The 20,870-nt window shown below is 49.0% G+C and overlaps 1 protein-coding gene across 3 annotated transcripts in view; it reads right to left on the bottom strand.

The window, feature by feature from the left end:
- Positions 1–4,532: 4,532 nt before the first annotated feature.
- SLC14A2 (solute carrier family 14 member 2) overlaps positions 4,533–20,870 on the bottom strand; it is a 65,577-nt gene continuing 49,239 nt past the window's right edge. For 2 of the 3 annotated variants that reach the window (XM_026496228.4, XM_044382975.3), the window contains 10 exons: positions 18,983–19,105; positions 16,791–16,873; positions 15,903–16,062; positions 14,790–14,979; positions 14,300–14,428; positions 13,233–13,425; positions 10,533–10,680; positions 9,740–9,874; positions 8,591–8,640; positions 4,533–5,622 (listed from right to left, as the gene is read on the bottom strand). In XM_026496228.4, the coding sequence (XP_026352013.2) occupies positions 5,422–5,622; positions 8,591–8,640; positions 9,740–9,874; positions 10,533–10,680; positions 13,233–13,425; positions 14,300–14,428; positions 14,790–14,979; positions 15,903–16,062; positions 16,791–16,873; positions 18,983–19,105 (1,412 nt within the window). In that variant the 3' untranslated portion in view covers positions 4,533–5,421. The remainder of the gene's footprint in view (positions 5,623–8,590; positions 8,641–9,739; positions 9,875–10,532; positions 10,681–13,232; positions 13,426–14,299; positions 14,429–14,789; positions 14,980–15,902; positions 16,063–16,790; positions 16,874–18,982; positions 19,106–20,870) is intronic. The other variant, XM_044382976.3, reaches the window with a different exon arrangement.

Below are 20,870 nucleotides of genomic sequence, written 5' to 3' on the forward strand. Positions count from 1 at the left end.
GAGATTCTAAAACATTCAAAGAGCGGAAATACATAACAAGTTCATTACTGTTGTTACTCTCGGGATTACAATGTTCATCTAATTTGGAGGCAAAGCACAGAATTATTTTAATATATAAAAATTATATTTAATGTATAAAGTACATATTTTAAATGTTATAGTGTGGCCAGAATGCTTCCAAATGTTGGTGCAGGCAGCATGGAGCCCTAGGGGGCTTTGCAGATTGACCCTGCCCCAACTCTGGGGCCGCTGGGACACTGTCAGCCAGTTAAGACTTTTTTCCTGGCAGAGCTGAGTTACCCATGTGGCTTAGTCTCTGTCTGTGATCTTCATTGGCCCAGGAATGTATGAAAGTGCGCGTGTCTTTTCATTTTTATACTCCGCTGCCTTTTCTCTTTTTTGTTTGTATGAGTAATTGCAAACCGTGTATTATTATTTGATGTGCATGCATTTTAATTAATGTAAATGATACTGGTCATAAGTGTCATGTTCTGAGTTTTCGCCCAGCACTAGGTTGTTAAGATCTATCCACGCTGCTCTGTGGTCCTGGGCATCCCCCTGCTGAGGGGGCTGCATGGCACACCCCACTCCACTTTGCCTCTGCCTTCTCTGGCTTCCCGCCACGGTGAATGCTGGGACAAACGGCCTTACTGGAGACCCACCGTGGAAGCAGGGCATACTTTCCCTGAGCACTGGACACACTTGGGAGGGGAATGTCTAGGTCACGGAGGGTGTGTGTACTTAACGTGACTGAATACTGAAGACCTGCTCTCCAAGTGGCTTCCCCAGCCAACTTCCCACCAGCATTTTGTGACTATCCCAAGCTTGCTTTATGGTGTGATACATGATCTATGGTATTGTTGTTGTTGTTTTTTAAAGATTTTATTTATTTATTTGACGGAGAGAGAGACAGCCAGCGAGAGGGAACAGAAACAGGGGGATTGGGAGAGGAAGAAGCAGGCTCCCAGTGGAGGAGCCCGATGCGGGGCTCGATCCCAGGACTCCAGGATCACGCCCTGAGCAGAAGGCAGACGCTTAACAACTGAGCCACCCAGGCGCCCCAATGTTGTTGATTTTCTAAGTGTGCCTGAGAAAAATGTGTGTTTCCTGCTTGGTTTTTTAGGAGGGGGGATGTTGAGTGGGAGGGTTTAGAATCCTGTGTGTAAATAATAGCTCATGCTCATTAATTCTATTGTTTGTATCTCTGATATCTCTGTTCACTTTTTGTTCTCTTGATGTATCAGTTTCTGAGGTTTTGGCAAAAGCTACAATTATTGATTTGTTTATTTCTCTCTGAAGTTCAGCCAACTGTTACTTGATGAATTCGAGGCCGATCGTTTACGTAGTATATGTGTTTGTGATAATTATGTACCCTTGTCCTACGTTCCTTTTACACCATTCTTTGTTCTTTTTAAAAAATTTATTTAAACTAAACAAAAACAAAAACAGTTCACTCATTTCTCCCACCCTCCACCTCTCACCTCTGGCAACCATCAATTTGTTCTCTGTCTCTATGAACTTGCTTTAAAAAAAAATCATTTATTTATTTTTGGATTCCACATATAAATGAGAACATATGGTATTTGTCTTTCTCTGTCTGACTTATTTCACTTAGCATAATGCCCTTGAAGTCCATCCATGTCACAAATGACTCTGTTGTATATCTGTTCCACATCTTTATTCATTCATCTATCATTAGACACTTAGGTTGTTTCTATGTCTCAGTTCTGTAAATAATGCTGAAATGAACATGGGGTGCAGATATCTTTTTGAGTTAGTGTTTTTGTATTCTTTGGATAAATACCCAGAAGTGGGATTGCTGGGTCGTAAGGTAGTTCTATTTTTCATTTTCTGAGGAGCCTCCATACTGTTTTCCACAGCGGCTGCACCAGTTTGCACTCCCACCAACAGAGCATGAGGGCTCCCTTTTCCCCAAGTCCTTGCCAACACTTGTTGGTTCTTGGCTTTGATATTAGCCATTCTGACAGGTGAAATGACACCTCATTGTGGTTTTGATTTGCATTTTCCTGATGATTAGTGATGTCGATCACTCTTTGCTTTTTAACTTCTTTGCCTTAAATTTTTTTCTTCTTTTTAAATTAAAAAAAAAAATTAAGGATTTTATTTATTTTGAGAGAGAGAGAGAGAGAGAGAGAGAGCATGAGCAGAGGAAGAGGGAGTAGGAGACTCCTAGCTGAGGGGGGAGCTCCATGTGGGACTCGATCCCAGGACCCTGGGATCATGACCTGAGCCGAAGGCAGACGCTTCACTGACTGAGCCACCCAGGCGCCCATTAAATTTCACTTTTCAAGGCCCTACACTTTCTTTTGGTCCATATTTATTTATTTATTTGTTTATTTATTTATCTTATTGCATTTTTAAAATTTAAACATTTATGTCTTTCTGTTTTAAATGCTTTTCTTGTGAACGGCAAATTGTGTAGGCTTTTTTCAAAAATGCAGCCTGAGAGTCTCTGTCTTCCAGTGCAAATTTAATAGTTAACACTTTTTTCAGTCAATTACTATTATATCATGAGCAGTCTCTACCTTCTGTTTATTTTTTTGTACTTACTATCTTTTTTGGGGGAGACTTTCCCCCCCTCCTTTGCTGCTTTCCATTGGAAAGATGGAATTTTCTTCTAGTTTCAAAACTAATTCTAATTTTGTTCTCATGATGGTTGCTCTTATCACACTTTTATTCCTCTTTGTGGACTTTTTAAACTTATCAGTACTCTAACAGGCTCTCCTGACTCTTTTGTCCTCCCCTCACTTTCCAGTCATGTAATAATCCACTTTAGATTGTTATGGGTACTTTCCTTCTATTTTTCCCCCTTTGGTCCTAATGAACAACTAACATTACCATGGCGTTCAATCTCCCTGCACTCCTTGGGTCCCTTGCAACATTTCCTGGATTTGTTCTATTTGGATGCTTCCAGCTGGTGTGTTTTCAGTGTTGGACTTGGTGGGTAAATCTTCTGAGCTTGTTTTTCATGCCTGAGAGCATGTTTTCTGTCCTCAGAGATGCCTCCTGTGTGTGGAATGGCATCTACACAGTGTTGCTGGATTGAGTACTTCGGCCTAGTTTCTGAGCCTCCGGTCTTAAAACAAATGGTTCTCTTTTTCCTGCCAAACTGACCTGGTGGTGGTGTGCTGGTAAGCCAGCTGTCTGGGGTGGAAAAACCCAGATTTGAAGTTTGTTGATTTCTGTGGTGGCAATACTACCCCCACAGCTGATTTCAAGCCGTAGGTGTGATGGGAGAGATGTACTCACTTGTACAACCAACTCTTGGGAACTGGTGGGAGCTGGCTCCCTCTCTCCTCTGTTGGCGCCTAATTGAGGTGTTGATATAAACTTTTGAAATCCTGAGGCCTTCGTACATTTTCATAGGTTGAGTTCTTTTATCCCATCTATTCCCACCTTGCTTGATATCCTGGGCCAACTCAATTTGCTTTATAGATGAGGATATTGAAATCCTTAGAACAGCTGAAGGGATTTGTTAGTGGTCACTAAGCAGAATGGTATGCATGTGGAGGGTTTCCTGCTCTCCATAAACCCAGATTATAACACTTTGGTGGAAAATGCACGAAAAGTGCTATTTTAATGGTTCGATGTCATCACTTAAGGGTTCTGGGGCAGCTGAGTGAGCTGTGAGCAGAAACAGCCATCTGGGGAAATTCCTGGATGCCTGATCTTCAGAGAGCCACAACTCCATGGTCATTAAAATATAGCCTGAGACCTTCTTGGCCTCAAGGTGTGATCACAAACTCGGAGGTAGCCTCTGGAGTGTGACTCATTCCCCTTTCCCATGTGGGGGATTTGCTTCCAGCAGGAAGTGTTCCATCTTCCTGGAGAAGTCATAATGGCTAGATATGATCTGGTAGAGAAATAGACAGCCCAGTGCTCCTGGGCTGGCAGAAGATGGCTGGCATCTCAGGGCAGACAGAGGAAAGAAAACATATAGACACCAGCTTTTTCCAAATGATGGATTTTGGTCTAATGTAATTCTTTCCTGAAAGCTGCATTTACAGAGGGTGTGTCTCCTGCCCTTTGCCTTTTTCAGCCATCTTACATCCTCACCCCATCATGCTAAATTGGGAGTGTGAGATGGGGAAGGGTGTCCCACTGAGGCACTGGAGGTGGTTTATCCCTGTCCTGTGGAGGAGGGGAGGGAGGGCTGAGCCAAATGGCTTCCCACAAAGGGGTCCTGCGGGTTAGGAGTTCAACGCTGTAACCAGAGTAACTAAATAGCAAGAGTTACTGGCCATTCAAGAGGGGCTGGGTTTGTAATTTTGGGATGCAGGACTAAAAAGCAAGGTATGTTGTTAATAGCCCGTGCTTCTACTCAAACAAAAAACAATGACTGTGGTCCCTTCTGTATGATTTGCTTTGTAAGCAAACCAGACCCTCTTCTGATGATTTGTAACCTATCCTCACGTCTTGTCAGACACTTGCTTGACCACAAAGAACCCCACAAATGGGCAATGTGTGAACAGGGTACGTGAGCCCCATTTTAAGAAAACCGTGATACCATATTGTGAACTTAACCATTTAATAAGAGAATGCTTATGAATACTACAAAAGAAAATACATTTGTTTAAAACATGATTTGAATGTTGAAAAAGATCAGTTTTCATCTTATGACAGTTCCAGAAATATTTCTATTATGTAAAGAAAGGCATATTGGCATTTTCAGTGAATTTAGTTTCCTAACACCAAGTCTGGAGAATATCTTCTCATGACTAAAGAACAAATCTCAGAACATTAACATTTTCTTGCCTCTTCTCCAAGTAAGCCCTCCGTCTATTACTTACCCAAAGTAATTACTTGATGGTCATGCTGATTTTGTCAGGTTATGGGAGAGAGAGAAGAATCAACACTTCTGAGGTGAGAGGGACTGTAGAGTCCTTCCCTGTCATGAAACTAAGAAGTCAAGGCTGAGAGCAGGGATGTGCTCACTCAAGATGGCAGGAGCTCACTAGAGGCCGGGCTGGGGCAACACCATCCCATCACCTTCCAGGCTGATGCATGTTTCCTGGAACTGTGCATGGTTCCATGAAATGCCTAAGCTGGAGGCCCATGCTTTCAAACTCTTTCTCCTTCTTGATGAGTTCTCTTCAGGGATGTGACTTATTTTGCAGAAGAGGGCAAATCCCCTCAAAGGGAGCTCTTCTGGAGCGAGCCATGGGTATGAAGTTTAAACTAACTGTACCTTTGGTAAGTATTGTACCTTTTAGAACAGAGAGGTCCCTAAATGGTGACTACACACGTATGTCCCTACGCAGGGGAATAACTAGGGTGTAGACTTGCTTGAGGGGAAAATCATAGAACAGATGGAAAGGGAGTTTGCATGGCCTTCAGTATGGGGACCTGGACAACATGCTGAAGGCTAAATGTACAGTGACATGTTTTGGAAAAGGCAACCTAGGAGACATCATAGGCCTGGTACTTTGTTATGGTTGATGCTCTTCTGTTTTTCTCCTGGGATAGGTAGTAGATGCGGTTGGCCTCTGGGTAGGTGACTTTGCTGAGCGGAAGCTTGTAGATGGCGGGGTTGTTGGTTGTCAGGAGCAGGAAGGTGAGTGCCGAGAGGCAGAAGGGCCAGGTACATGGTGGTAGTCCAAACTGAGCAAGGGACAGGGGGGACACACAAGAGAAGCCCTGGTTATATCACATGCTTGTGCCTGTTTCATCAGCCTTTACCACCTCCCTACAGCCCTGGGTAGAGGACAGGATGCTTTGTGGGCAGTGATAGGAATAATACTTAATTCTTGACCAATGTAAATAAATCATGCCAGTGCTCTCTGCATGCATTGTAACAGGTGGACACACATTCTTCGAGATGCAGCCATTGGGACCCTATTTCAATATGGCTTTATGTAGAAATCCTATTTAGTCTTAGGCTGTCTGGCCAGGCTATAACTCCAACTCTAGAAACTATGACCATTGCCTGCCTTCTCCCATAGCACCTGTTGAAGGAGCAACTTTGGCAACCATTTTGTAGTTCATGTTCTTTCTCTCTTTGGTCACAGCTGATTGGACTAGAGCAAGATGCTTGACTCAAATGCAACTTCCGCAGGCAGACGGCCTGGGAATTGAATCCCTCTTTTCAGAATTTGAACGAAGAGAGACTGAGCTCTTGGTCTGAAAGGACTGGAGAGCCAATCAGTGCTGGGTGGCCACTGGGGGACTGTGTGCACCGCAGAGACACAGGGAGATAGAACAGACACTTGGAGAGAGGCAGAGACATGATGTCCTAGTCCCAGGGGCTGGAGGTGGAAGGCAGCGACTTCTCTTCTCAAGGGCTTTCCCATTCCCAGTTCCCCTTCTCATGGTGTTGACCTGTTTTTATTCCTTAAGATGCCCTGAGCCTTTTTGATACGCCTTCCCACTCTTCCTTGAGATCACTTGAGTAGAGAGCTTGTTGACAAGAAGCCTGCAGATTCAACTATGACACAGACCAAATCATGTCCCCCCCACCCTCAACCTCATTTCTTATAAGCAGTAAAGACCTCAGGTAATACCATGTGCCCATAATGTGTGTGTTCAAAGATGGTGCTGCCAGATGGGACTTGGGGAAAAACAATGGCAGCCAGAATTGCGGCCATAAGAATACTCAAGTGCAATCAGTTCTACCCAATGAGTGTCCCCAAAGCCCTGTTCACTCTACACAGTATATTTTGTGAAGCACCCCCTGGAGCCCCACACTGGGAAAGGATATAGGTCTAGAGTCCCACAGACCCAGATCCCCATCTCAGCTCCAACCACCTCGTTAAAGGCATTTCTATCATCTGAGACCTATTTCCTCAAGAGTTAAGTAGGGATAACAGTGTCTACTCAGAGACTTGGTGCCTCGTGCATACTAAGGACGCCATAAGTAGCCCTCAGCCCGTGGTCATGACCATCGAGTAGAGGGTGGCACTCTGGAAGACACAGGCCGTGCCTGCGCCTGCCAGTGAGAAAGCAGAAGAATGCAGCTCCTAAGTGCTCTCGTCTGCGGAGGGCTTGAAGGGGCTCATAAACGTCACTGGACATTTTTATATCCTGTTCCTCCAGGAGACTGGAAATTCCTTCAGAATGAGTAAATAGCCTGCACTGTTTTGTATCTCCGAGAGTGAGCAGCACAGTGCCTTAAACATCATAGGCACATAGAAAGTAACCTTGATTCCAAAAAAAAAAAAAAAAAAAAGCCTAAATTGAGTGATATAACCTCCAACTTCTCTGCACACAGAAGAAAGGGCCAGCCATCCTGTCAATGCCTGGTGTCGGCAACAAAAGCCTCCCGTTTGGCATCCCTTCCAGGACCTTGCCCAAGGAAGGCTCAGGACACCCAGGCACTGGCTGGACACTCAGGCATAAGGATGCGTACACGCGGGATGGGAAAGCCTGGAGCGCACAGGAGCCACGGAGCCCCTACTCCATGCTCTCGTTGCCCGTCCGTGTTTCTGTTGGCTGACTCTTCAGCCCCAGCGCCTGTATTCCCCATGGTGGTGGCTTGCTCCCTTCGAGTTTCCTTCGTTCAGCATTTCTTGAGCACCTGTTATGTGCGGGGTACTGCAATAGGTACTAGACATAAAGATTCGGATATGACCCGGCCTGGGCTCTGAAGGGGCCCACAGGCCGAAGGCAGAAGAGGAAGAGTGTGCACGAGGCTCGTTACACCACGGTATGCCAAGTGCGGTAGCAGAGGCATACACAAAATTCACGGGGGCCCAGAGGAGGATTTAGGGGGACATAGGATGGTATCAGGGAAGGCCAATTCTCTTGTTCAGAAAATTCCTTCCTAGGCTAAGCTCAACCCGCCCAATTTCACTAAGGGTGAAGAAGGGATTTAGACAGGCGTGGGTAAAATGCCCACCTTCGTCCCCTTTCAGGACTACTGGGACTTTTCCTGTTTGCTTTTATAAAATGTGTCCTTGAACCTTTATCCAAAAGGGGGAGGCACTGACTGCGGGCTGAGCCCTGAGCACTCTGCGCCAGGCCGTGGGCCCTAAACCCTGTACGTGGGAGCTGGGGCTGGCCATGTGGCTCCTCCTGACTCCAGCACCACCTCACAGCATGGCTCAGACGAAGGGGGGGGTTCTTGGACTGCTGCACGAGCTCATAGCCAGCAACTCTGGCTTCTCGCAGGCAGGGCTGGGGCTTGGTTTCCTGCCTTTCCGGAAGCCTTCCTTCATGACCCCCTCAACTCTAGTTGCCAAGGGATGAATAAAGATGTACACTGGCCCACAAGCTAGTTGGGCAGTTGATCTAAAAACACACACAAAAATTAAATAATAAAGATTTAAAACTAGATCTAGAGGATAAGGTGACAGGAAGAATTCGATTTACAAGATAACGCTTGTCAAATTGTCCTTCTGTGAGAAGCTCCATTGGCCCAATGATATGGGATCTGACTGGACCAACAGTTGACGTTTAAACTTTTGAGAGCCAGCTCCTTCTGTCTGGCAGGTGCCGGGGCACGCAGTGTGATTTGAGTCGAGAGGGATGAATTGGGGACGGGTTCCTGGAGGAGAGGTTCGCACTGGCTTTGGGGAGCCGAAAGAACAGCAGGAAGGGTGTTGTGGCACGTTCTTAGGCCACGCTGACTCACCACAGACAGCACGTTAGCCAGGGCGGCGCCCAGGTAGGCCGCAAAGAGTGCTGCAAAGAGAACCGAGAAACAGTCCGGTGACTCGCGGTGCCTCAAGCTCAGCCCACACGTTAGCTCCCCAGACACTGATGCCAGAAATGCTCTCTCTCCAATTAAAATAAAACTTGAGTTATGCTTCTATTACTTGACAGCTTTGAAATGTGTTAAATTCCAGGCAAATGCTGGCACAGCTTAGACGGTAGATGAACTTTGTTAAAAAGGGCCAGGATGGAGCGGTTATGGTTCTCTTGGGTCCCACCACCTTGCATTCTAGCAAAAGAACATTTAGCAGCATAAACCATACATGAAAATTTTACTATACGGCCAAGGCAAGTGGATCCCAGAACTGCCTGCTAGAATATTTCATCACAAGTTATTAACAGAATATGGGTTTCCAGGGAGGAGCGGCATCCTGCAAGCTTGAGGACCACATAGACCCACGGCCTCATCTTCCAGGCTCTGCCTGCAGAGGGCACGGCCAGGCCGGGCCACTGGGAAGAGCCAAGTGCCGCTAAGAGGTGAAGAGACTCTGTGAAAATGAGCCAGTGGACTTGGGCTTTGCTTCTGAAGTATCTCAACTGAAAGCATCCCAATTGTCCCTAGGATACGAACAACAGCAAATTCTTATCAGAGACTCACTGAGTACGCACATCCTTCAGCGTTCCTACAGCCTAAGTGTTATTTGAAGGTCCTACGATCAGCGTTTGGGTGCTTAAGGTTAACCGCTGTAACTGAGGTACATCGCCCAATTCTACGTATAAAGGTGAATTTGTGGATGAGTTGCTCTGTTGGTCAGCTTCAATCACCAGCCAGGAAAGCAGCAATCACAGAGACGGCCCTCGAGCAACAACCAAACGACTACCATCTAAAAATTCTGTCTTCATGTGGCCGAGCACTTTGTGTTCCAGGAAAATAATTTTTACTGTGTGAATCATTAAGCAACCATTCAAAAACGGTTCTAGATAAAAACCCTTTTACGAAGCAAACAATCCTCCCATCTATCTTTGGAGGATTTGCAGAATTTTCAGTGTTGTTTTCCCCGCAGGGACACAGTCATGGGGGTGCAGGGGGAGCATGCAAGGTGCAAAGGAACGTGGTGGTGGTCCCTACCGCAGGCGATGGCCAGGACATGCGTCTGCCAGGTCAGGACGTAGAACATGCCCCCTATGGCGATGCAGGCCAGCGTGCTGTTAAAGCCACACAGGCCGAAGTAGATGGAGTCCAAGGGCGTCGCTATAGTGAGGGCTACGAGAGAAGACAGGCATTGTTGTTGAGTTTGGGTGGGGGGTCTCATGGAGCTCACCTGCTGGCCCTGAAAACTACCACAGTGCTCAAAGCCCAGGCCAGCCATTCTCTTAGGCATTTGTAAAAAAGAACTTCTGATCTTATTCAGTGAAAAATTAGCTAAAGGAAAGAAATGGCCATAGAGCCACCTGAGTGCTAGTGGTGAAGCTGTTATGGATAGAAGAGAACTTTAGGAGTAAGGACTCTGCAGCCTTTCTTAGCAATCCAGAGAAGTTCCTTCCCTTGCCAAGAAAGGGGACTTTTCCTTCTTCATTGATATCTTAATGTTCTCTACTGGAGTATCATCCCTCGAGATAAGACGTGAAACACAAACATGCCCGGAATTGATTAACCTCATCCAAACTTGAAATTTAGACTAAGGTGTAAATGGCTAACACCAAAGCCTTTCTGGAGGGCAGCTTTTTCTCAGAGAAGCATGGGGGCACTGGCACCCAAAGTGGGGAAATAGGGTACAATGGAAGGACCGAGGGCTGGCAGGAATCAGCAGGGGTCGGGGGGCCACGGGTATTGAAGACATGGGTCAACCATTTTCTTTGGAGCTGATTCCAGATACTAACATCTTCTGGCCCATTAGTAGGGGAGAAGTGATGAGACTAACCTGCTAACATCCCCACGGTGGAGCCGATCGCAGCGTGCAAGCAAATGAGAGGGGACGAGATGAACAGAGCTATGAGGAAAATGCCTCCGGTCCAGGGGTTGTCGCAGCCGTAGACCTGGCTGATACCTACAGGGATGGCTCTCAGAAGCTGTGGGGGCAAAGGGTCATGTGCGGTTATAGAGGGAGACTGGAGACAACTGGAACCTTGGCTAGAAAAGATTTGTGCTAAAGCCTCTACCCTAACATTTTGCAGCAGGTTTCCAGGATATTTGTATCCAAATAGAAGAATTCTAAAAGGAACACACGCTGTTCTGTTTTAGTCTTGCGTTCTTAGAACAATGGGAGTTTAGGATGTTAAATTTCCTTTATTTAGAAACATGAGTGTAAGGCACTGAACCCCCAGTGAAGAGAAACTAGAAACTTTAAAAAGGAGGGTATTACCCATCACAAAAGTAAGAGATGTCAGATCAAGGTTGGGGTTTAAAAACTCTCTTATAACGTTTAAAAAAAAAACCCTAAAATTATGACTAGAAGGCTGACTATGCTATGAAAAAACGGTCCTTTGTGTTTCTACGAATAAGGTGTCTGGGCTGTGGTCACATTAGTCAGATCGGAGTGGCGGCTGGACTCACAGGAGAGTCCCTGAGGAGGCAGTTATCATGGTCTCTGCTCTTCTGGTTGCTAAGCCAATGAAATGGTGACTGATACATGAGCACCCGGCTTGTGTCAGGCCTCCACGGAGCTCAGGGGAGCGGGGCCTGTCTGCCAATGTGAAGGGCTTGTTGAGGCAGGGTCCACTGCCTGTGCACGCTTGCGCACGTGCTCTGGAGTTCGAGAAAAGCATCCTGGGCATGCAGCCTTCCCCAGCAACTGGGGTTGGGTTCCGTGGTTTGGAAGGTTGGCCAAAGGCTCTTGAGTTAGGAAAGTGCATAAGGGAGGGGGCCTCTGGGCCACGCAGGGTACACTGGGGATCGTCTCGCCCCTTGGGCAGGGAGCTGAGAAGAAGCAGAGTTCTGGGCCAGGGTATCTATATATTACGAGGAGGTGGCTCTTCTCTTAGCCCATTGCCTTCTGAGAAGACTCTGTCCCTGGAGGTGTGCGGAGACAGGAAGACACCACAGGAGCCTGTGGGGTGGCCTAGCGGGCTAACCCTCCAGACTCAACCTCCCGTGACCCCAGGAACAGGAAACAGGGTGGGGACTCTGGCATCACCATGTGGGCGAGGGCGGGCAGTGGGGAGAGTTCGATACAGAGGCAGCAGTGCTGGGCAGTGTAGTCCCAGTTGGTGATACCATCCAGGGGGACCTCTGGGGGCCAGAGAGCAGAGGAACTCATGGGGCTTCAACATTGTTGGGAGTTCAAACCCTCCTTCTGACATTTACTTGTCTCCCCAACACTCAAGGCTCTCATGAGTGGTCAAAAAGACAAAACGTATTAGTCATTATCATAATCCACTGAACTGGCTAGAGAGTTACTTCTTAAAAGGCAACCACTAAAAACTGTATTTTTCTTTCCTGGAACTTTGGGGTTCTAAAGTATTTGTATGGGATTCCCTAAGTGTTTTTCGTTTCTACAAAATTCCTAGGTATCTTTTCCATTGAAAACGTGGCATGGAGGATGCAGAGTATCTTCTACTTGCCTTTTCTAACACCATCTCCCCATAGCCAAGCAGTTAGAGCACTGTGTCTGCGACACTTCTTGACGGGTAAGTACCACGAAAGGGAAGCCTAACAAGTGAATTGCCAACTTTTCTCACCTCTGGTTCACGGAGGTCCACACACACACACACACACACACACACACACACACACATACACCCTCAAATCAACAAGGATGAGGCCAACACAAATATTTCTCTTCCTAAATAATGTTTCTTAGTGCAAATGCAGGCCTTTCTCCCATGCTGTTGCATACTATGAACTGCTAAAAGAAACGAGGCATTGTTATTTCTGAAAGTTCTTTCAACAAGCCCGAGTGGCTCTGTGGTTAGATGACGACTTGCCAACAGTTCCAGAGTGAGCCCCAGACCATGGGGGGTAGTCTAGTGTAACGGAAAGCAGGAGAACCTCAGCGAAAACGTGTCTTATTAATTATCTTGGCAGACTTCCAGAGGCCAGCGTTATAGACAAAATACTTGCAAAAAATGTTAAAAGCTCCGATATCTAGACATTTCTTAATGCAGGAACACCTGTGCTTGATGGTGTGACCACGCCTCAGAGAGCGAACGCAAGCCACTCTGGAGTTTGCAACAGACTTCTTTTCCCACAGGTGCTCGTGTGAGGGGTATGCCTTTAATGATTCAGCGAGGCTAATGGAAGAAAATACACAGTGCAAGCTGGAGGAAAATTGGAGGAAAGCATGAGGAAGGCTTTTTCCAAAAGGAAAAAGGAAAGAACCCAGGTGTAGCAGTAGGAGGTCAGAGTGCTAACCTTGACTCTGCTCTTCACTGATTAGCTGTGTGACCTCAGGCCTCAGTTTCTCCCTCTGCGCTAGGACAGCGTGGGACCAGAAATGGTCCTGTGAGCTCTCACGGAGAGCAAGGAAAAGGGTGGTGGCTAAAGAGAGACCGTGTGCCGCCTGCCTCCCGCGGTGTGGCCAGCAGTCACTCCCCGTGGAAGCTGCAGGCGTGCAGAGCCAGTAAAGGCCATGCTAACGTCGCGCGTGGACAGACGCAGCCCTTCTGCCTCCCCCGACACCTACCAAGGGCACTTGGACCTCGGACCACGTGATGTTGGGCACGGAGGCCGCAGGCTGCAGCAGCGTCGTGGGGAAGAAGAGGTTGTAGTGGCCGGTGGCCGCCAGGTACAGCGTCACGGCGATGTTGAAGGGCAGCGTGAAGACCGGGAGGTCCCACTTGCTGAGGAGGGTGCCCAGGGCACTGGAGAGGATGGGGCTGTGGCAGAAGCACAAGAGACTGTTGATGAAGCTCCGGCCCTGCCAGGCCGAGCAGGAGGCCTTTCCCCAGGAAGAGCCGCCTGCGGGCTACGTTCTCTAAGCCTGACTGGCCCTGAGCACAGCTTCCCCCGGCCTCCTCCCTGGGCCTGGCGCGCTGAGAGGGGGGACGCCCAGGCTCAGCTTCAGAAAGAGGGCGTTCTGGGGCTTTCTGGGGCAAGACCTAAGGCAAGGAGTCACAGAAGCTCCTTTTAGAAGTCACACGGCTCCATGCTCAGGCATGAGGAGCGTGGGGGAGTGACAGGGAGCGGAGTCATCGTCATTCCTTCCTTCCTTCCAAGAATGTTTGTTGAGCAGCTGAGAGCACCGAGCCTCCTGGCCAGAGTGCCCTGTGCCTGATTTCTGGAGGTGAAGGGGAGCTGAGCCCCGAGCCTCTGAAGGCTCTGCCCAGTGGCTGGTCTTTCAGCCTACACTAGGAGGTTGTCCAGGCTGGTCAGGGCATCCCGAGGATGGGGGAAAGCTGGGTGGGGGGCAGCAGGAGGAATGAGGAGGTTTCTAGAAACTGACAGGATGCTGTGGTACGGCTCTTCACCAATGGGCCTCAGTTCCTTTCTCTGTGCTCTGGTTGAGTAGGACCAGGAACCCTTTCAGATCTTACGAAAAGAAGAGTGAAGGATGGCAGGTAATGAGAGAGTGCCCACACATCACCTAGCATGGTGCTGTCACTGTATGACATTAATAATTATCTCCGGTGGATGCTTCTGATGTGCCAGTGAAGTCCATGCCTCCTTAAAGAGGGGTTTAGACAGACAGGGAGCTGGGATGAAAAGGCTGGCAGCCCTTGACCACTCCCGCAGCCTCAGGAGCAAACTTACCATGACATGGACATCATGACGACGGGGAGCAGAAGCCACCAGTAATAGCTGCCTTTGTCAGAGAACACGGCCATCAGCAACCCCACCAGCACCCCGTTGTAGCCGTGGAGCCCCGCCGCGATGGCAGACCTGGGGGAAGGGAGGAGGGCTGGTGGAGGGAGGGGTCTCCCCAGGGCCTCAGGAGGGGCACTGCCTTCTTGACTTCCCTTCTGACCCAGATTTTTCTCAGCCGGGGCCTGACGGCACACACCTTCCAGCAGTTGGCCCCACTGGGAATGGGAAGGGAAGACATCAGCCCTAACGGTGCCCTGGCCGATGTGGAGCTGTTACCAAATAATGAGGGAGTGGCTGTTGTTAGTCACTAGCGTCCTTAGTCTGAGGAGTTTCTGAGCTCGGAGGCCTGCAGTGACAGGATGGGAAGGGGGCATGCGGTCCCTGCAGGAAGGGACCTCTGGCCTCGTGCTTGGGCCCTGGGTCTCCTGGAGCTTACCTGTCCTGGCTGAGGATGAGGGCTGTCAAAGTGGACACAACAGTGCCCAAGCAGCCCGAGATGGCCCACCAGGGGTTCTGGACGAAGAGGCCGAGCACAATGAGGATGCCGCTGAGGGGGTTGTTCACAAACATCACCTGCGACGTGCCCCGGAGGACCCAGTCGAGGAACTGGAACACTGGGGATTTGTCTGAAACGGAACCAGGGCAGGGAGTCAATGTTCAGGGGTGCGCAGGACGCGGGTGGCCGGGTGGAGGGTGTGGGAAGCTCCGCGTTCAAAGTGGCTTCTCAGGGCGCCACGCCCTACCGTCACCTGCCACAGAGTGGGGTAAACCAAGAACCCAAGAGGGCATTTGACTGCCCAGAAAACTTTTCAGACCCATTTCCAGCTGGTTGTGGTCTTTATGCTGTTTTTCAAGCAGTGGGGATAAGGTACTCTGAGCTATCCCTCCCCCCCGTGAGAGTGGCATGAATTTGCAAGAAGACAATTCCAAAAAGAAAATTCTTTTGCAGGGGCGCCTGGGTGGCGCAGTCGTTAAGCGTCTGCCTTCGGCTCAGGGCATGATCCCGGAGTTATGGAATCGAGCCCCACAACAGACTCCTCCGCTATGAGCCTGCTTCTTCCTCTCCCACTCCCCCTGCTTGTGTTCCCTCTCTCGCTGGCTGTCTCTATCTCTGTCAAATAAAAAAAAAAAAGAAAGAAAATTCTCTTGCAGCACAGAGGGTGTCAAACCCATGGCCTGGGCTCTGGAAGGATTGTTAGAGAGAACTTACTGGAATAGTAGACATAGTTCTCCCAAGAGTCATCCATAGGAGGGGGCATTTTTTTTTTTTTTTTAAGAATGCCGGCTCTAGAATCCCAGGCTTAATGCCCGATGGGATATGTGTGAGAGCACGGCTGCTAGGTTCAGAAATGAGGGCTTGCACACCGACACATACTGTATTCACATCCCAAGAGTCTGCACGTCACTGCAAAACTCTCATCCCTTCTGAAAGACCATAGAAATGGCTCTCAGTCTAACCTACCAAGAACTGCGGCACGGTGCCTGCTGGGGACGGTTGGAAGGGACACTCCAGGGGCAGGGTCAAGGGCTTCGCTTGCAGGACCTTTACCTTTAAGCCCCTCGCCGCACTCCTTCATCTCCCCTGTGATGTAACTGAGGGCTCTGCTGACCCTCTTCCCACTGGCAGCCATGTGACTCTGAATCCAGGAAGCCTTGGAAGTGCTGGCTTCCTCCTTCATCTCAGCGCTGTCCTCCATGGTGTCCAGATCCTGTCCAGGGGCAAGAGAAGGTGCTCCCACATCCTGCGCTTCTCACGCTAAGAAGCCACGTGTGGGCTTGTTCGGGGACCAAGCTAACGCTTTCATTTGGTCTTTAGTGGAACTGCTGTGTAATCATCTCTGTGTTTCTGTAGACAGGAATACCTTTTGTCTCGTCTGACATGTTACCTTATTTAATGTGGGCAACTACCTTGCAGCACACCAAGACACTGCATTTATCCTCATCCTGGGGATGAGGCCTTGGGCCTGGATGGAGGGCTCTTATCAGCAAAGGTCAAGGTCAAACTGTAGAATTGGCATTTAACCACAGATCTTTAGACTCTTTTTAAAAAACCATGGCTACCCTTATACCAAACTCTTTTCAGAAGAAATTATACCCCCCCAGCATGTCTCATCTTCAAAATTTAACTGTCCATAAAATTAAACACATAAAGATTCTGTGTGTGAAAATTGGTACCAGCTTGTTTCCTAAATGCTTGAATGCCAGATTTAGAGGAAGACAGATGATAACTAATTCAAATAAAAGGAATATGAAATTTTATAAAGTAGACTATGAAAAATAGGCATTTTTTAAATCCCAGGTCATTATGTCTCTGGATATATGAATTCGAGAAAAGTTTGCCTAAATCAGAGGACATCTTTCCTGGACCTCTGCTCCCTCATCCGCCACAGGGTCTGTGGCTCAGGACCCTGCCTGATTCGGGCCACTCGTGACTCACCAGCAGCTCAACCGCGGGCTTCTGGTACTGATAGGGGAAAGGGTCTTTGGTTTGTCTCTCCTGGTGTTCGCCTTTTCCAAACACTGGAGTTGAAGGAAAGCACAGAATCAATTAGGACATCTCTACCCTGGCACGTTAGCAGCAAATTTCTTGCAGTTGAGCTGATGTATTCAGTATTTCCTATTCCACTCAAGGATACCCAAAACTGCAGATGGAAGACACCTCTTAATTTTATTGGCCAAGAACCCATTCGGACTCTCACTTTGGGTAAAAAATATACATTTGCATGTAAACAGGACATTTTACGGGAATTTAGGGAGAACTGACCTTTAGTTAAGATCCTCTGATTTAGCTCATCCCCTCTATCTTTTAGATGAAGAAACAGTGCCTTGGCCATGATCCCCAAATCTAGGGTTATTTCTCTGCACAAATTTGTAAGTGTACAAAGGAAGGAAAACTTGGACGTTATTTCTCCTAAAGTATGAAGCTGCCTGAGCCATGTAAGGTCTGGGTTTGAGTTTGACTATGCTTCCAACTGGATGACCTCAGGCTGTTCTGGTCTCTTTTTTTGGGTATATACCTGGGAATTTCAGGTATTTTAGCAGCAATTGCTGGTTGGATTAAGACAAGTGATGTCCACGTCATTCCTTGAAACAGATTTTGGCATGTCATTATAATTCTAGAAAACTCTTGTAAAGTTGCTGTAAACATATTTTTCTTATTACCAGATAATTTATTTTTAAAGATGACCAATTTTAGTAGGGTTTTTTGCATCCTAAAAGACCTTTGGAAGTTTCGGTCTTGGTGCTTTGGTTCCCTCTTGTGGTCAAGTGTGAGGATGGCAGGCTGGTCTCTGAACACCTGGTATTTTCAGACTGAATTGACCACTCCCACTGCATTTATGAGTTTTCGGGGTTCCTAAGCACTAGAAGGATGCATCAGTGGCACTGTGGTCTCATTTTTGAAGGGACAGGGGCTGCAAATACCAGTGTGGTTGGGAAGTTACACTATGCAGGACAAATTAATTTTGGAAGCATTGAGTAGGAGCAAAGAAGATTCCTCTAGATGTTGAGGCCAGTGTGTGTGGTGCCTTGATGGACCCACTGCTTGTGTGTGAAGCTGCCCCGTGTCTGCTGTTGAGCAATTCCCACTGATCCACATCCCAGGCTCCTTTGCACTCCCTGCTAGGGCCTCCCTACCCTCAGCCCCCAACCACTAGAATAGAGGATGTTTGGAAGGGGATTGTTAACTTTTTGAGGAAAGTCACACTTTCTTCTTGCCATGCCAGTGGCTTCTGTCAAATACAAAGCCCTGGGCTAGAGGGTCCCTGAGATGTCTCAAAGCCCTCTCCACCTTGTACGATGTTTTCCCACACCCCCCAGGCCCATTTCTCTAGGTTGGCCGCTTTTGGTGAGAAATGATGAGGTTTAGATGAACTGGAGTAAGAACGTCATGAACACATCTTCTGGGAAGCATGGGATGTTGTAAAAAGGACACTAACTGGTCCTCCCCCACCTTGTCCCTTGCCAGCTGTGTGACTCTGGGAGAGTCGGTTCCCCACCCTGGGATATAAAGGGCAGAATTAGATCACCCCTCTGCCCTAGCTCTTCACGTGGCTGCTTTTGCATCTGATTGGGGAGGAAGGAGGACTCCTCTTGCTTCCCTCCTCTTGCCCGACTCCTTCCTGGCTTCCCCGCTTGCTCATTTTTGGCTGACCCTCTTGCCCTGTGGGAGCCCCCCTCCCCTCCTCGGCTCTCCACCTGTTTCCTTGGCCTTGACATCTTGACCACCACTGTAGGTGAGAAATTTCACCTCTAGTCTTGTAAGTAGACTGGTGGTTTGTGGCTTGGCAAAAATTAGAATCTCATGGGGAGCTTTGGAAGATCTTTATGCCCGCCCAGGCTGTTCCCCAGATGAATTAGTGTCTCTAGGGATGGGATGCAGCTGATTCCAATATGCAGCCAAATTAGAGACCACCCGTGTTGGCTGCCTGTCCCAGCTCCAGCATCCCCATGCCCCCCCGCCCCCCCCCCAGGAGGGTCTAGACACCCATGGTCAGAGGTTGGGTGTGATAAGAATGAGCCTGGCCCATGTGGCTCTCCCTACTGCCCTATGAAGTAGGTAATGCCATTGTCCCCATTCTAGAGATGAGTAAATTGAGGACCCGAGAGTGAAGGGGAGGCAGCACCCACCTTTGCTCCTCCTCCGAATGGATGACCACTCGATGTGGAACACGCTCCTGGGCTTGGGGGCCACAGCCTCCGAGCCCTCATCGGCCTTGGGGCTTGCTGTGGCTGGCTGCTCCCTACCGCCACCTAGCCAGGGGCAAAGCAAGACAGGTCAGTGTCTGCCCAGGTCCATACCCGGTGAGAGCCAAGCAGGCAGTGTAGGGAAAAGTCATGTGCAGAAGCTGGAAAGGCAGGAGCGGTGGCTCTGAAGCTGCAGATAGGAATCGTGTCTGTGTCTGTGTCGAGCCTCTAGCTTCTCCATTCTCCCCGTTGAAACTTCCACTTCCTTTCCAGGAAGAAACCATGTCACAGACACGTATACATGTCAAGAGACAGATGAGCCAGTCTGCCCTATTTCTCCAGCAGGGAACTCCTCGAAGACCTACTCAACTGGGCCTTGGCCAGCGTGGATGGTGGACCCTCGCTGGTCATCGTTCTGTGCGTCAGCCGTGCCTGTCCTCCCTCTGGGGCAGGGAGCGTGTGTGTTGGGGGGGTCCTGATGCTGGCTGCACATTAGAACCACCGGGGTGTGTGAAAAGATGCCTGAACCCTACCCCGGACCAAATAAAAACTTTTATGTTTTTAAATGCCCATCATATTTAAAAGATGGCTCCGACGCGCAGCTTGGGCTGCAAACCACTGACCTAGGTTCTCCCTACGTAAGATGTGGTCCCGGGGCCGGGAGCATGTTATAAATGCAGAGTCTCAGGTTCCACCCAGACCAACAGGAGCAGAATCTGTATTTCAACCAGATTCCCCAGGATACGTTGAAGTTTGAGAAGCACCCGTCTATGGGAGGTAAGGGTCCTGGGGCTGTGATCAGCTACAATAAACCCTTTGCTGGACTTTATTATTTCAGATTTCCGCACGTGGGGTGAGTGCAGCACACTCATCATTTGGGACGGGGTTTCTCCAGGCAGGGCCCGAGAATTACAGCGCCCTGTCACCATGGTGGCTGGCTGCAGTGCATGCTCCCGTGTCCACCCCATGTCGATCACCTGGTGTACGTGGTGGTCCCCGAGGCGTGCAGTTTTAACACTTGCTGCTTGGGGTTCTGGTGCATTCCAGAGTTGGAGGATCTAGTGGCTACCTGGGGCAGTGGTTTGGAATAACCCCTGGGCATTGCTATGTGCATGAGCTGGAAGACTGAGGCTCGGCATGGTTTCTGAAGCTTACTATATCCTGTCCGTGGGGCGGCACCAGCCGTCACTCCCTAGGCTGGAGGAGCCCCCGATCCCATGCTTCGGGGACACCAGCCTGCCCTCGGACACCCCTGCAGACAGGTTTTGCACCATGGAGTGAGGACAGAGGGGGTAGCACGCATCATCTGATGCAGCGGGGCCCAAGTGCTCATCTCCCAGGCTGGGAGGGCGCCTCTGCCGGCCCGTTGCTTCTCGCTTCTCGCATGCTGCGTGTCAGCTACCCCAGCCACCCCCCGGGCACAGCAATATTCTGACCTTAGCCTCCTAGACTGAGAGCTGCACGGAGCTACCGGATCACAGTCCCCCCCCCCCCCCCCCCCCCGTGTCCGGAAAAATCACTCGCCTCAGTCACACAGCTCACGAATCTGTGCTCCCAGCTCTCCCGACCCCTGATGGGAGGCTCCGGAAATGGCGGTAGAAGGCCTGGCTCACCTTTCATGCCCTGGCTCTTCCCTGTTAGCACCCCAGATTCTGCTACCTGCTCTGGGCCCAGAAAAGTGGGGGCAGGGCCCATATTACTGTGCGTTCCTAGGGTTGAAGCAAAAGCAAAAAGTATTTTTCTTTCCCTTGAAGGCTTTGTTTTTTGGGTCTTTCTTTGGGGAGGTTGCGCCAAATAGGGTCTGAAGAACCTATGGGTATGACGGACTCTC

The sequence above is a fragment of the Ursus arctos genome, unplaced genomic scaffold (genome assembly GCF_023065955.2).
Source record: "Ursus arctos isolate Adak ecotype North America unplaced genomic scaffold, UrsArc2.0 scaffold_17, whole genome shotgun sequence".
In the NCBI taxonomy this organism is placed as follows: Eukaryota; Metazoa; Chordata; class Mammalia; order Carnivora; family Ursidae; genus Ursus; species Ursus arctos.